Below are 14061 nucleotides of genomic sequence, written 5' to 3'. Positions count from 1 at the left end.
GATAGCTAATACATTGCTTTATTTGGTTACATGTACATCCATGCATCGGCGGAAGGCATTTCAGGACCCCTTTAAAAATGCTGACTCGTGTGTGCTGAATATTCAGCATTTCCCAAATACTGAAGTGCTGTTGAGAGAAGTATCCGCTTCAAAAACGTTATTGGAAAAAGAACGAGCGTTCACGAGTGGATTGTTCGGAGAAGGCAGGGACCGGAAAGGTGGTCCAAAACCACAGTGCAGGCAATTGGTTTCAAATGAGAATGAACTTTATTGCGTCCGCAGTGAGTGGCTTCAAAAATTGTTAGTGAGATGCCACGTGCTGTATGGATACGTGCGATCAATTTGATTTGCATCGTCACGAGGGTTGCCTTGTTCTCGCGCACTCAGCACGAACACCATCCCCCTTCGACTACTCTGGTGGGGCTGGGGTTTATGGAGAAGGAGGAGGGGTGCAACAACACCTGGAATGTTGTTTTTGAAAGAAAAAAAAAAATTGGTGGGCGACAGAACCCTTGGGGGGAGGAAAGCAATTGCATATATAACAAATAAAGCAGTTAGCCCAGCTTCGCTGACTTAACGTCGCGAACGCTAATGCTAACAGTCAAGTTGCCTGGCGTTCTCTGATCGTAAGTCTAAGCTTCGTAGGACTTTTCAAAGCCGGCAGATTGATACCCGTTCCCGCCAATTCATTTTTGTTTTGTTCCACTGCTTGTGCCATCTACGGGAACCTTTTGTTACTTTTGAACTTGGAACACTGCCACGAGGTGGCACCACGAGTGCTTTTTGGGTTGTTTTTTTATTTCGTGCCGCATTGGTCTATTTGCTATCAGAAAAATCGAGCATCCATGTATTTTTAATTAGAAAAACAATGCAGACATCGCTTATGCATTGATGTCTTGCCTCAAATATGTGTCATGCTTCCTTCCTTTATGCTCAAGAATGTTGACAAGTGTAAACACTGCCACCAGTCTTTGTAGTTTAGAAAAGCTTTGCATATGTGAACGCCTCATTCAAGCATTCTCTGAACTTGCTGCTGGTGCGCTTGGCACCTGCTCTCCTCCTCGCTAGGTTGTTCCCTCTCCACGTTGCTGCAACCACGTTCCCACATTTTGTCCATGAACGCCTCGACCAAGTGTTGCTGTTAAAATAAAAAAGGCCGGAGAGTAAAATGGGTGTGATGATAGGTGGAGCCGAGCTTGAAAACAAGGTGATGGACTGTACCCTAACTACAACATGGCAGGAATGCAGCAAAAGTTCAAGTACAGGCCAGTAGAAAATTGAAAATGCACCTCTCCACGATGTGTATGAAACAAAATGCTTGGCAAAAAAAAAAAAGAAGGCCTCCCGGCATAAATTTGTCCATCAAATTTTCTATGAGAATGCGGTATACTTATGAAAAGCACAATGAGGTTAGGGTGAAAGTCTGATGAACCTGTCAACTACCCAAGTGCATATAAACTTATGTGTTTATAAGATGCTTGAATTATCTGGGCTTGAATTATCAAAGATGCTTGAATTATCATCCCAAATGAGGGAAGGGAATGTTTGCACTTTTATCAGTCCCTCAATGTGTGGCTGGAGGTCCTAGGGGGGTTTTGTTGCATGGCGGCACATGCGGTGATTGCATGCATGCATGCTTCATCCTTTCAAATAAGTTTTACCTCTCCCATGGTGCACGCTGTATTGATACGGATGTATTAGGTAAAAGGAATTATGTGTGGGGACTTAACGTTTTATCCACATCTTCTTATCCACATCTTCAAATCAGATTGCCTGTTGGCAATAGTCTTAAGGGCTTTGTAGCTGCGGTTATTTGCAGCAAGGCTGCAGGGCACTGCACAACATGTTGCTTGACGCGTGCAGTGTAACGGCCAGTGTTGAATTGAATGGCTACAGTGGCTATATCGCACCTGTTCTATCAGTGTGGCTCTAGGAGAAGTTGTGCTAGTTTTGTTGACATTGAGACCAGTCAGATCTTGTAGCCATCATTATCGTCAACCTGCTTCACCACAGGATGAAGGCCTCCTCCATGACCTTCCTGTAGACTTACCATAGTCAGTCGCCCCTGTTGTGCGATGTTCGAGTCAAATTTTTCCTGCCCCCAAGTTTCTTATTTCATTCCTCCATCGAGTTTATGGCCTTCCCCTACTGTCCAGTCTCTCAGTGTGGGCGCTCTGTTACCCTTCTAGTCTCCTGATTGTCAGCTCTCTGCATCGCATGCCCAGCCCAGGTCCACTCCTCCCTCTTAGCTTGAGCTGTGATGTAATCCACCTAAAGATGTTCCCTGATCCAAGATGCTCGTTCAGTGGCTCCTTGGGCTCACACCCAAGTATTCTTTCTGGATGTTACATAAAGCATCAACTTTCTGCCCTGTGCCATATCATTGCTGGCAATAAGCATTAGTTGTATATAACCACTCTGTGTAGGGACAGAGGTGGTCTACTATTCGTTATTTCGGAGTGCTGGACACAAACGTTGGGTGACTTATTTTGTAACCCAGCCCCTGTTGGTACGCTCTTTTCTTTATCATTAATATATTACAATTTGCAGCCACTGCCAAGTTAAAAGTTTGTCCATACGCTCCAATGTAGCGGCTCGTCGTCATTGTTGTGATGATGAAAGGTCAGTCGGTACATGCCTTACCTACCATCGCATAGCAGGTTAACGGTTTCCCTGAAAAAAAAAAAAAAAGAGAGAAAAATTGCGAATCCATCGCGAAGGCATTTTTTAAATGCTCATGCATTTCTGTGCCGATTATCAGAGATTGGTGTGTGTGTGTGTGCATTTTCGTCGTGGTGAATTAGGGGCTGCTTTTATGCTTGCCGACAATTTATAAAAGCAGAGTAGCGAGCATCTTAGAAAAGCATTCGTAATTGAATGTATGTATGTTTGTGTATTTGTGTGTGTGTATATGCATGTATGTACACACACCGTCATCGTTTATTGTTCCCTTAACGTTTACTGTTCCTTTATTGTTCCCCTAATACTCCTTGCAGGGTATTATGGTATTACAGATACATACTATATGTGGCAATATTACGTAAACATTTGTGTACGTGTATGCACACACATCAAGCGGTGCTTAGGACAAACAACCCAACCACTTCACACAAACACTACAGTGTAAGCAACTGAACAGAAAGCTAAGGTATGATAGCCATTTGAATGTGTAGCATGCAAGGCAAGTTTTAGCTGTTTGCTTTTGTGGAAGCTGTGATATAACAAAACAAAAAAAGGGGGGGGAGGGGGGTCAAAGTCACACTCGCAAAGCATGGACAAGATAGAACCTTATGCCGTTGATCTGTTGGCTGAGTTAAGAGGGTCGTTCCTGGGCAAGTGATTCAGGAGGAACACACATCATAGGTATAAGATGCAAGATTGGCATGCAGGATAGACATTGCCGTGCCTGATGTACATGTCAAATGATGAGGCACAAGGGAGAGAAGTTACGGCAGTAGTGTTGGAGAGCATAACTTGTGTGATGTACAGGTTATTTGGTAGAAGATGACGGGCGCAGACAACGAGCTCTAGCGATGCCAATGAACCAGCATAACCCTGAATTGAAAAAGCGCATGACATAGTGAAGTTTATCAAAATCCCGTGCATATTCTTCACAAGTAAAAATGAAAGTTGTGCCAAGAGGAAATAACATTTCTTTAGCCTAAGCATATATGAATGCGCAAGTGCGTAAATAGTACTTTGTGCTTCTAAATTGTCCTTTTCTATATATCTGTGTGGTGGCAAAAAAAACAACAGAATTTGGTCTTTCAGATCAAAAGTATGTTATGTCCATTTGCAGTTAGATTTTACTCGTTAAAGTTTTCAGTGGTTGTAGGCATTGGCTACTTCAGGGAGGAAAACCCCATGAAATCTATCGCCTGGGAAACCTGCGGTGCCAGTTTTATTTTGAATGTTTTTGGGGTTACACCAAAAAAGACGCTTTGCAGAAGGGCACCTTTTTAGATCTTCACGTATGGTGCACAGAGGCGAATATCACAAAGGAGCTCTTCGATCGGTGCCAGCACCCCCCCCTCTTAGTCTCCTTTATCGAGAATATGGAATGAAAGTTGAGGGTATCACCAAAGCACAGGGCAAAAAAGCTTTGGTGTGTGAAGAGTGGTGTGTTTGTAGTAGAGGGAAGGGCCGTAGGTTAGGAGTCTCTTTGGAGCGCTTATTTGCAAAGCTTTGTTTAGAATTGTTTCAAAAATAACCGAGTGGCAAGGGGCTGCACGGTTCCTCTCATGGCGAAAATATTTTCGGCTTAGTTTGTAAATTTTGCAACTGTATCTCATGATTGTGCAGACGGGTTCAGTCAGTAGCGTCTTCATGTCGAGCCACAAGCCGGCCAAGCCAAGTCGAGCTGGCCATGAACTTGACTTGTGGCTGCCCATTGCCTCAGTGCTGCCTCATTGATAAGCTGTTGGGCCTTTCATAGCTGTCGCAATTGCTTTTTTTTTTTCAATTGGCTTATCTATGTCTTTAACAGCAGTAACAACTGCTTAAATGTGGGGAAATAAGTGTCCTAGGGCACTTATTGCTTTTGATAAAGGTAAAGTGATTGAATTCATCCCTGTCTTATGAGTACCAAAGTCGTCATTCAGAATTTATCAAATGAAAAAAAAGGGGGGGGGGGGGAGGTAAGTAGAATACTCATGCCCTTGGCAGGCGTTTTATAATTTAGTGCTGTGACAGTTTTTGAAATTTATGATTTGTATCAGTAACAGTTACACTTCCGCCACTGCGAGTTAGCGCCCCTGAAGTCAGTTGTGAGGATGGCTTTGAAATCAAACTTCGTGTGGAGCTTTGTCTTCTCTAACCACTTCTTTAGAAAAATGACTAGCAAGGCACAATGCAAGCCTAATAAACAAGGAAAGCTGTGGCTTGCAGTATGAGGTCACGTTTGGCAGACTATGAATTTCAGTAAAAATTTGGGGGCAGGTTGTTAAGATGTGAGCATATCTCAACATACAAAAAAATGAAAATAGTTAAGAATAATAAAAAAGCAACGCTCCAAGATCTTGCTCGTCAATACCCTCGACTGTTGTTGCAAAAATAGGTTGTAATTATAGACTTTTTTTTTTTCTTTTAACGGGAAAAAAATTATTGCTGCATGGGTAAAAATGTGTCATTGCCTGAATACAGCAGAGCTGGAAGTTCTTGTGTAGAATAATGATTCATCAGGAATGCACTCCCCCATAGCAGAGGGAAGTGTCTTGTGTGCTGCGCAGTTAGGTTGAAAGTGTTGGGACGGCAGTTTTTAAGGCGTTGTAGCCCAGCTCTCCAGAATAGGCCCCTACACTATCTCCTGGCATGTTAATCATGGGTCTGCTATACCTATAGCAGCCCAACGAGTTCTGCTGGCACGAGTACACAATAAGACAGCAGTGCCAGTCGAGACACTAGTACTGGTGTACGCTATTCCCACAACGTCCCAGGGCTTTATATCTTCACAAGGGGTAGATGAGTGTTCTGTCGTATGGCAGCCTCAAAATTTATTGCCTACGGTAAAAAATTGCAAGGGCTTGCCAACACTAAAATAAAATGTCTACATCCTGTCGATGGGGCAGCCATTACAGTCCAACCAACTTGTAGCAGTAAACAACTTACTTCTCGTGGGAATCAGATTTTAGTGTATTTGGAAAGTTACCTTGGATTTGCAAAGAATGGTTCTCGCAAAAAAAAATTGAGCTAAATGTCCCTGCCTTCCTAAGCACATGTGCTGGTGGGTTCTTTTCTTTTTTAAAAACAAAGTCAGCAGATCAAGAAGAAAGTTTTTTGAAGATCTTCGCAGGAATATCATGTATAGTTCAGAATCATGTTATGGTATGGTAGGAATTATGTTCAGAAAAATCACCAATCTAGAAGCAACTTCAGTTTACATTGGCGGATCGAAAAATGAAGGTTAGACACTTTTTGTTGAGTCTTTACGTTCCACATGGCACATGTACAGTTCTGCTCCAGCGTGGTCGTTTTCTTGTGTTGACTTAATTAATCATTTGTTTCCTTCTTTGTTTGTTTATTTATTTATTCAGAATGGTCGTTTGTCATTTTTAATGCCCAAGCATTAAAGAGCCCATTGATTGAAAAAGTCAGCGTCAGCGTTGTCTGCAGGATGGCTCGTAAATTCCCATTGGCTGGGAGCAGGCATGCATTAGCTGCAACATATCATGTAGCTCCATAGCAATGGTGGCGTGTTTGCCAAGGAGCCAGCCAAACTGCAGGCATCACACTGGGAAGGGAAATTGTGGCTGTGCACTGCCCTCGCCTAGAGGCGCAGCGGTCACCAGTGAGCCAGCTGCCAACACTTGCTGCTAGCACTTTGGCTCCATAGCGGTGCTCCCAATATGAGCATACCTGTTTGGCACTACGTCATCTCTGGGGTGTTCAGTAGGCATTAGTACTTTCACGTACACGACATACGAGAAGTGCTTAAATGTCCTCCAAGTTTTTTTCTTTCTTTTTCTCTCTGTTTTTTTTTTTTTTTTTTTGCTCATGCGAGCTATTAAAATTAGGCTGTTTCAAACGCATATGCTGCATGACAGCATGAAGAGGGTTTCTTGGGCATTTTTAAGGATGATAGTCTTTCTTGGGCTACTTAAATTCGAAAATGTCTGTCTGTCTTGTTCCTCGATTCAACCTTGCAGGCAAAAGTTAATGTGAAATCTTGTGTGAGATGTTTATATAGCCAAAACTTTTCTGAACCACAAAATCCGGAAACACTCTATGTACTCGTCGACGTTGTTCAGAAAAAAACAAAATGTAAGACATATTTGAGGCAACGCACCAAAGAATAAGGGGTATTAGCAGAGTTAATTTAATTGAATATACATGGCTGCTTGATTTTTGAGGTATAAAATAAAAAAGTCGATTTAAAAACAATGACCCGGGCTCGTCGTGTGCTCCCTTTGTATTTTTGGGTCGGAATAATACAAAGAGAGCACACGGCGGGTCTGGACCAGCAGCAGCAGCAAAAAGTTTTAATAGAAGGCACATAAGGAGTGGAATGTGAGAAAATTGAATTGACTTTAGCAAACGTCCTCCATGTTTATCCTGGGAGGATTGAAAGGGAAGGGAAGAGCATGACAGATGGGCTTGGGAGAGGAAGGAGGCATTTATGTGGCAGGGGCAGCCAAAGACTTGTAGTCTTCCGACAACATTTGTAAGCAAAGTGGGCAGATATGGGCCCAATTCTTTTTTTTTGTTCTTTTTGTGTTTTCTTATGCACGAAGCATTCCGGAAGATGAGTCTTGAGTAAGTTAACGAAATATTGGGCCTGTCAATAAAAAGTCATTTGCAGTATTTGCATAATTACAAACAGCTGCAGCACTATCGATTGGCCTGTGGAGGAATAAGCTGGTTACGTCAGTGCTGCGGTTCTGCATAATGCATTACAAAGGTAGCTTCTGGCAGTACGAGCTCACGTAAGCAGTGTCATTTTGGGGGCAAACTTTGACGCTGTGTGGTGTGGCAACGGACACATGTTGCCCTCATTATTTGCAGCGCATCTTCCATCTTCTCATTGCTCACCTACCTGAGAAGGGAGACATGTTGACTTTCCTGGGACCTCCCCACACTTTTTAAATTAGTTTATTTATTTCTGTTCTCAAGGCTAGAGGCACTGGGAGTGAGTTACCAGGTTGTACATAAAAAAATAAAAAACACTTACCGGCTGTAACAAGTAGGAGGCAAACAACTACAAGCCTAGATGGGCCTTAATCATACAATGTTAGCTAGTGCTGCACAAAACTGATGATTGTCTTTGATGGTCCGGTAAGGTGGTTCCAATCGTGTAACGTCCAAGGAATGAATGGCTGACGGAAGGCTTTGGTGTGACATGGCATTTTTCCCTCTTTATGTCGGTGATCGACACGAGGGGACGTGTACGAAGAATGGGTACACGTTGTCAATTTGGCCCAAGCATGAGGCTATCTTTCTTGTCATCGTTGGGTGTGTGAACTGTGGTTGTACACTTTTCTGGTACAGGCACGTATGTGCCCACAAGCACTCCCTCACTACCATGTGCACTCATTGTGTTTCACATAAATTGGACCAATCCTGAAAATTAAAATTCAGGATGTTGGATTTTGTGGCAACATCGCAAATATTAATCATACACGTTTTACACCCGTGCTCCACTGACGTTTCAAACTCGTTCGACATTACTATCGCTCAACTCAGATTAGGGAGATTTCGAATTCCCCCCCAAATGGCATTCGAAGTCTGCTGTATTCCAGCGCAGTTTCAATGGCAGTTGATTTAACATTCGCTCACTGTGTTCCAATGGTGCTGCTGCCTTCAAGATGCGTTCTCATACCGCGAGGCAGCATTTAAAAGTGTAGGCGACATCCCGCAATAAAACTGTCGCCACGCATAATAAATATTAGTTCTAAATGTCATTTTGTGTTTTTCTTTTCATGGTAATTGCAAATCGCCTTCAAATTTTTTTATCTGCACTGCTGGGGTGAAGGATGTAAAGAATGCAAAATGTAAATAGCATACGGAAAAATAAGTTGCACAAGACACTCGTTAGAAATTTGCTGATGTGAACTCTATATTTTGCCTTCAGTATCGGTATTCCTAAAGTTGCATTAGGCATTCTGGGTGAGGGTGGAAATGTTCATATATGGAAGGCATTTGGGGGCCTTGAGTGTCTTGCACAATGATCGTTCAGCTCTCAAAGAACATTTGAACTGAATTATATTACATAATTGGGCGGTGTGGCGTACGCACGCATTTGAGTGGAGCGACTTTTAGTCAGAACACATTTGAGATGCCAGTGGAGCGCAGGCATTAGTTGCAGTGTGAATTACACGAAAAAGCTAAATTGTGCACAAAAAAATATTGGATGCAGCAGAAACTTACACCAGCTTAAGGGGTACATTAGAGAACTGATAATGATGACGCACGACGTAAATCTGTCACAGAGTAGCTTTGTGCATGTGGGGCAGAAAAATATAGAAAGAGGTAAATGTTATACAATGTTGTCAGCAGCAGAAACACTTGTGAACTGTGGCTTGTGGCACCGCACATATAAAGGATTGCACAGAACCATTCAGGGTTCAATGCGCAATATCACTGTATTTTTATGATAACTTAAAAATTTGAGATAAAATAATAAACTTTTAATAAATAAATCATAAACCAGCCACGTGGTATCACAAAGTTGTACGTGGTAAAGGGGAACCCCAAATGCAACAATGTCTGTGAAAACTTGGTTGGTGCAAAACATTTTACAATGCTTAAACGAGAAAACATGGTAACTTCAAGCTACGGGCTGCTGGAGCACATTATTTAAGAGTTGCATACCTAAGCATGCCCTTGTGCTTAAGGTTGGCAGTCTCACCCGCCGCGGTGGCTCAGTGGCTAAGGCGTTGCGCTGCTGAGCACGAGGTCGCGGGTTCGATTCCCGGCCGCGGCGGCCGCTTTTCTGATGGAGGCGAAAAGCAAAAATGCCCGTGTGTACGAGCTTTCGGCGCACGTTAAAGATCCCCTGCAGGTGGTCAAAATTAATCCGGAGCCCTCCACTACGGCGCGCCTCATCGCCTGCGTTGCGTCGGCGCGTTAAACCCTACAATCAATAAAAGGTTGGCAGTCTTTACAGATATGCACACAGCCATTTTAGTTGTCAAAGCACGTCTAACAGACAGCATTTTGCGACGTGCCTACATATAAAAAAAAAAATCCATTGCTTAATGCTGTAAATTGCCTCCTGTTGAAAAAATCCCCACAGGAACTTCAATATTTGCCATATTTTTAAATTCTCTGCCGCATCATGACAAATAATGAAAAATCACAGAATGTGTGTTGCGCTTGGTTTTGGCAAAAAATTGGTCCTGTGGTAAGAGTATCCAACTAAATACGCCACGCCTTCTGTGGTGACATAACTGCTGAGGTGAAAAAGCATAGCAGGCTGTTGGCAGTTTGTACTGCTGCAGGAGTTTCTTCTGAATCCCACTTTTGCTATTAACGCACTCCTTCGTGAAGGGAAGGATTTTATCAGCCCTCACATTATGGCCGTTCCTACCTTGGATTTTCCCGGGGTATACAAATGACAGACACTTGTGAGGATCCTGATGCTCAAGTTTATACACACGAAATTCTGCTTGTATCGAGTCTGATTGGCAACACTTTGAGCTTTAAATTTAGTTCTCGTTTCTCTGCACTTTTCCTCAAACGAACTGTGGAAGGTGGCACCGTTGGGGCGAGTGCTGAAATCCCACAAGGCAGGGGACAAAAAACCATTCTGGGGGTGTTCATACAGTTTCTTAGGCGTGTAGTAAGCATAGCCAGCGATTAAACGTCCTGCTTCTGTGCAAAGTTTAATACGGGGAAATTTTCTCATTATGGTGAACGGCGGAGTCTGAAACTTGCCAAGTTTGCCTCCAGTTTTTCGTAGAGTCCTGCCCAAATGCTACCACTGTTTCTAGCCACAGTTTTCCGTGAAAGCCAGTTAGGGTATGAAAATGTTTTTCTGGCAAAGGTGTTTTTACATTGCTTGCAAAAAAGGCAGTGCCAACACTCCCACGAACTGTTCTTCTGTTGGCGCAGCCATCATCGAGAGCCGTCGCGCCAAGGTCAAGGAGGAGCTGGACGCCATCGATGAGCTGTACCACCGTGACAACATGCCGGCCGCGGAGGAGGGAGAGGAGGAGGAAGAAGAAGAAGAGGAAGAGGAGGAAACGGCCCACCCGGACAAGGAGAACCGGGGACCGGCCTCGGTCAAGTCGGCCGAGGGAGACGAGGCGACCGCCACGACAGCGGCTGAAGGAGGCGAAGATTCCGCCGCCCTGTCGGAAGCAGCCAAGATGCACGGACCGGCTGAGGCGAGAGTGAGCACAGCTGCAAATGGCAAGGCGACCGAGCAGGTGGCGGATGGTGCAGTCGCAGAGCCGATGGACACAACCGGTCCAGAGACCGTCCCTGCCGAGCAGGCTCATCCTGCGGACCAGGCGGAGACCGAAGGTGAGGAGCTTTCGGAAGCCGACCTGCCCGGGCCCTGCCCCTTTTCCTTAGCTTTGGAGCCCTGAAACTGTTTTGGGGCTGAGGTTCAGAGTGTTGTCTCGAGGAATGCTAACAACTGAAATAGTGCAGTGAAAGTTTGGGTAGTACTTGCAAGCACTTTGGAAAGGCAGAACGGGCACAGCTAGTGGGTGTGAGTGGCAGAAGGCTGCGAGATATAACCAGGTTATGCAGCACAAAAAAGTGCCTGAACGGGTTTTCCGTATTTCTAATATCGATTGGGGTTGGGTATGGGCTGCCTATTCGGACATGGTGCGTGTGCCGATTCACGAAGCATCGTTAGCACATGTACTGTGTTCTGCTATGGAAGTAATGTAAGAGTGTGAAGCTGCCAGTCTTTTTTTCTCACTATCCTGTTGAAAATGGAGGGCTCGTAACCTTGTTAGAAATTGTGTAAACAGAGGGCTCATAACCTTGTTAGAAATTGTGTATGCTGTTGCTGTTACGTAGGGGAGAGTGCATGAGGGGGACAGTAGGCCGTAATGAAAATGCAAGCAGATAGCACTATTTAGCACTACTGGATGTACGTCGGAGCAGAAAAAGGGCCTCTTAAACAGAGGTGCTGGACACCTTTTTTTTTTTCACTAAGGTATGCCCCTCTCGGGGCATACCTTAGTGAAAAAACTTCCTGCCATTCGAGTGCTTCCTGATGTCAAGGCATTTGTTGCCAGCCAGAAACGCTTCAACATTAAAGTGGTTTGGTTTTGAAAGTCAGTGTAGAACGTGTTATAAAAGAAGTTTGCTTAAAAGCCTTGCAACTTGTGTCTTACAGCGGAGAAAGCACCAGGCAGCTCGGAAGCAGCGGAGGAGAGTGCCGGGAAACAACCAGCGGAAGAAGCGGAAGCCATGGATGCTGCCTCAGAGGAGGGGGTCAAGGCTGCTGCTGACGGAGTATCGAAAGAGGAGGAGGCGTCTACACCGGTCGGTGCCGAACCCAGCATAAACACGTTAGGAGACGAGAAGTTCGAACCCATCTACGACGAGTGACCTCCTCACTTGTGGGTTCGCTTTGGGAAGAACAGTTCTGTACAGGCATCGCAGCACCACCACCTCGAAGAACAGTGCTGTCTGGACATTTGCACTTTTAGCGGCACTGGGTTTCTGGAACCGTCCCCTTGCTGACGTCTGACTGGCCTGGGAAACACCAAAAGGCAATGGACCATCTTGGCAGCGGACCATCTTTGGGTGAACCCTCTTTTGGTGCTTGGTGCAATTTCGTGTGAGATATTGTGGGAGGGCTGCTTCGAGCACGGAACTTTCACGGGCACTTTGCTTGGTACTGTTGTTGCCACAAGTTTTTGTCGATGCTTTTTCAGGTAGGTGCCCCCCATGATTGCGGTAATGTGTTTTCTAATTACGAAAAGCAAGCTTTGTTATTGGATTTCAGCCATTTTTTGGCTGAATTTTTTTTGGATTTCAGCCATTTTTTTGTCAAAAACAACGCGCATTGTTTTTATGTACCTGCCTGTTAATTTTAAAGGAAACTTTTGTTGGCTTGTAGTCGAGATTTACTACGATCAGGAATGAAGCGTTTCGTGTAGCTTCCGGCCGTCTTGCCCACATTCGCATCACAGTGTGCAGTTTACCGGGATTATTTTTTACTCGCACTATTCGGTAAAGTTGAGGTGTTCACATCGTTTTTTGTAATGTCAGACACATTAGAGCATCGGTGCTGCAAATACTTAGAACGCACAGTGCATAGTGGGACTGCCGTATTCGGTATAAATTGTGCAAGACTAGTGGCAACTATACCTGTATTTGCTGCACAAAAAGTTGATACAAAGGTGTTTTTTTTTTTTTTTTTTTGCAGTTTAGTTTTTGTTACTTGTCATGTGATGTTTGCACTCAGTGCTTATGGGAACGGAAGTGCATATTTGCGTTCCTCAAAAAATGAAAGTATTGTGGAGGCCGTTTGCAATTTGTGGCAGCGGTTGAAAGGAGTAGTATTTTATTTACCTTGAGCAAATCTAGCTTTAAAGAACTGAATTAGACTTTAGGCATGGAGGAGGGAGGGGTAACTGAGTTAGACATTGTAAGGTTGTATTCTACTAGCTCAGTGACATTTTCAGCCTAGTTATATAAGGTAAACCACAAATTCAAGGATCAGGAATTGTATTCCCGAGGCCACATCTTGATATGTAAGCTTGTTAATCAGCTCTTCGGCTGCAATTTTTCCATGTGTTCATATGCCTGACTGAGGTTAATGTTTAGCAGTTTTCAATCAATCAAGCATCAAATCAAAGTGTAACTCTAATTCTGAGATGGTTTGTCAGGTGGCCTTTGTGCTGTGGGGTGCGATTTCGGCACACTTAAAAAAAGCCTTCTACGTGTGGCATACAGTCATCGTGTAATCCAGTCTTGCATGACTTAGGTGTGATTCTGGCTTAAATTGAAGTTTGACTTAGTTGAAATTCGTTGTGTGTATGAAGGCCACTTTTTGACGACACAGCTAAAAGGACCACGTTTGAGCAGCTACATCTTCGAATGCCCAGTGCTGCTTGAACTGCTCTGCGTCTTTGTTGCCTTGCACTGTCATTGCTTGCACGTCATGTTCGGTCGGCACTGTGGCTGTCAAAAGTCGAGGACGGCTTCGTGAAACAAAGTGACATCTGCGCCTGTTGGCACGTGTTGGGTGCGCGACAGGGTGTCAGTTTTTGTGCGTTTTCTTCTATTGGGAACATTTCTCATCCAGTCAAGGCTTCACATTCTCCGTCGTTCATCGTGTACAGAAGACAAGCTACAGTGGAGGACATTTCCTTTTCTCTTCAATCTACGATGCGTAGAGCTATGTCATAATAAAAACGATAAACGGAAAAGATTGTGCATTGTGATGTGGTTCTCTCTAGCTGCTTTGCCATGACCTTTGGGGAGAAGGGGAGCTTTAACAAAGGAATAAAAAAACACTGCCCAGCCCACTGGATGGCTTGGTTGACCCTTACAACTCATAAATCTGTTAACCTTCTGCTACATTTCAGAAGGATGAATTCATTGAAAACTGCGTGCAGTAGGACCTCAGCTTATTGAGTCGAAATGACATTCGGT

At 44.2% G+C, this 14061-nt stretch overlaps 1 protein-coding gene across 1 annotated transcript in view; it reads left to right on the top strand.

Moving 5' to 3' along the window:
• Positions 1–13835, top strand: part of Pnn (desmosome associated protein-like protein pinnin) — a 34468-nt gene extending 20633 nt beyond the window's left edge. Inside the window, exons 8-9 of the mRNA XM_077681842.1 lie at positions 10549–10962; positions 11792–13835. Of these exons, the coding sequence (XP_077537968.1) occupies positions 10549–10962; positions 11792–12006 (629 nt within the window). The 3' untranslated portion in view covers positions 12007–13835. The remainder of the gene's footprint in view (positions 1–10548; positions 10963–11791) is intronic.
• Positions 13836–14061: the final 226 nt, after the last annotated feature.

Source organism: Haemaphysalis longicornis, unplaced genomic scaffold, assembly GCF_048455015.1.
Source record: "Haemaphysalis longicornis isolate Haplotype H1 unplaced genomic scaffold, Haemaphysalis longicornis Haplotype H1 scaffold_8, whole genome shotgun sequence".
Classification (NCBI taxonomy): domain Eukaryota; kingdom Metazoa; phylum Arthropoda; class Arachnida; order Ixodida; family Ixodidae; genus Haemaphysalis; species Haemaphysalis longicornis.
Note: the sequence above shows the minus strand (reverse complement) of the source record. Positions and strands in the feature narration are given on the sequence as shown.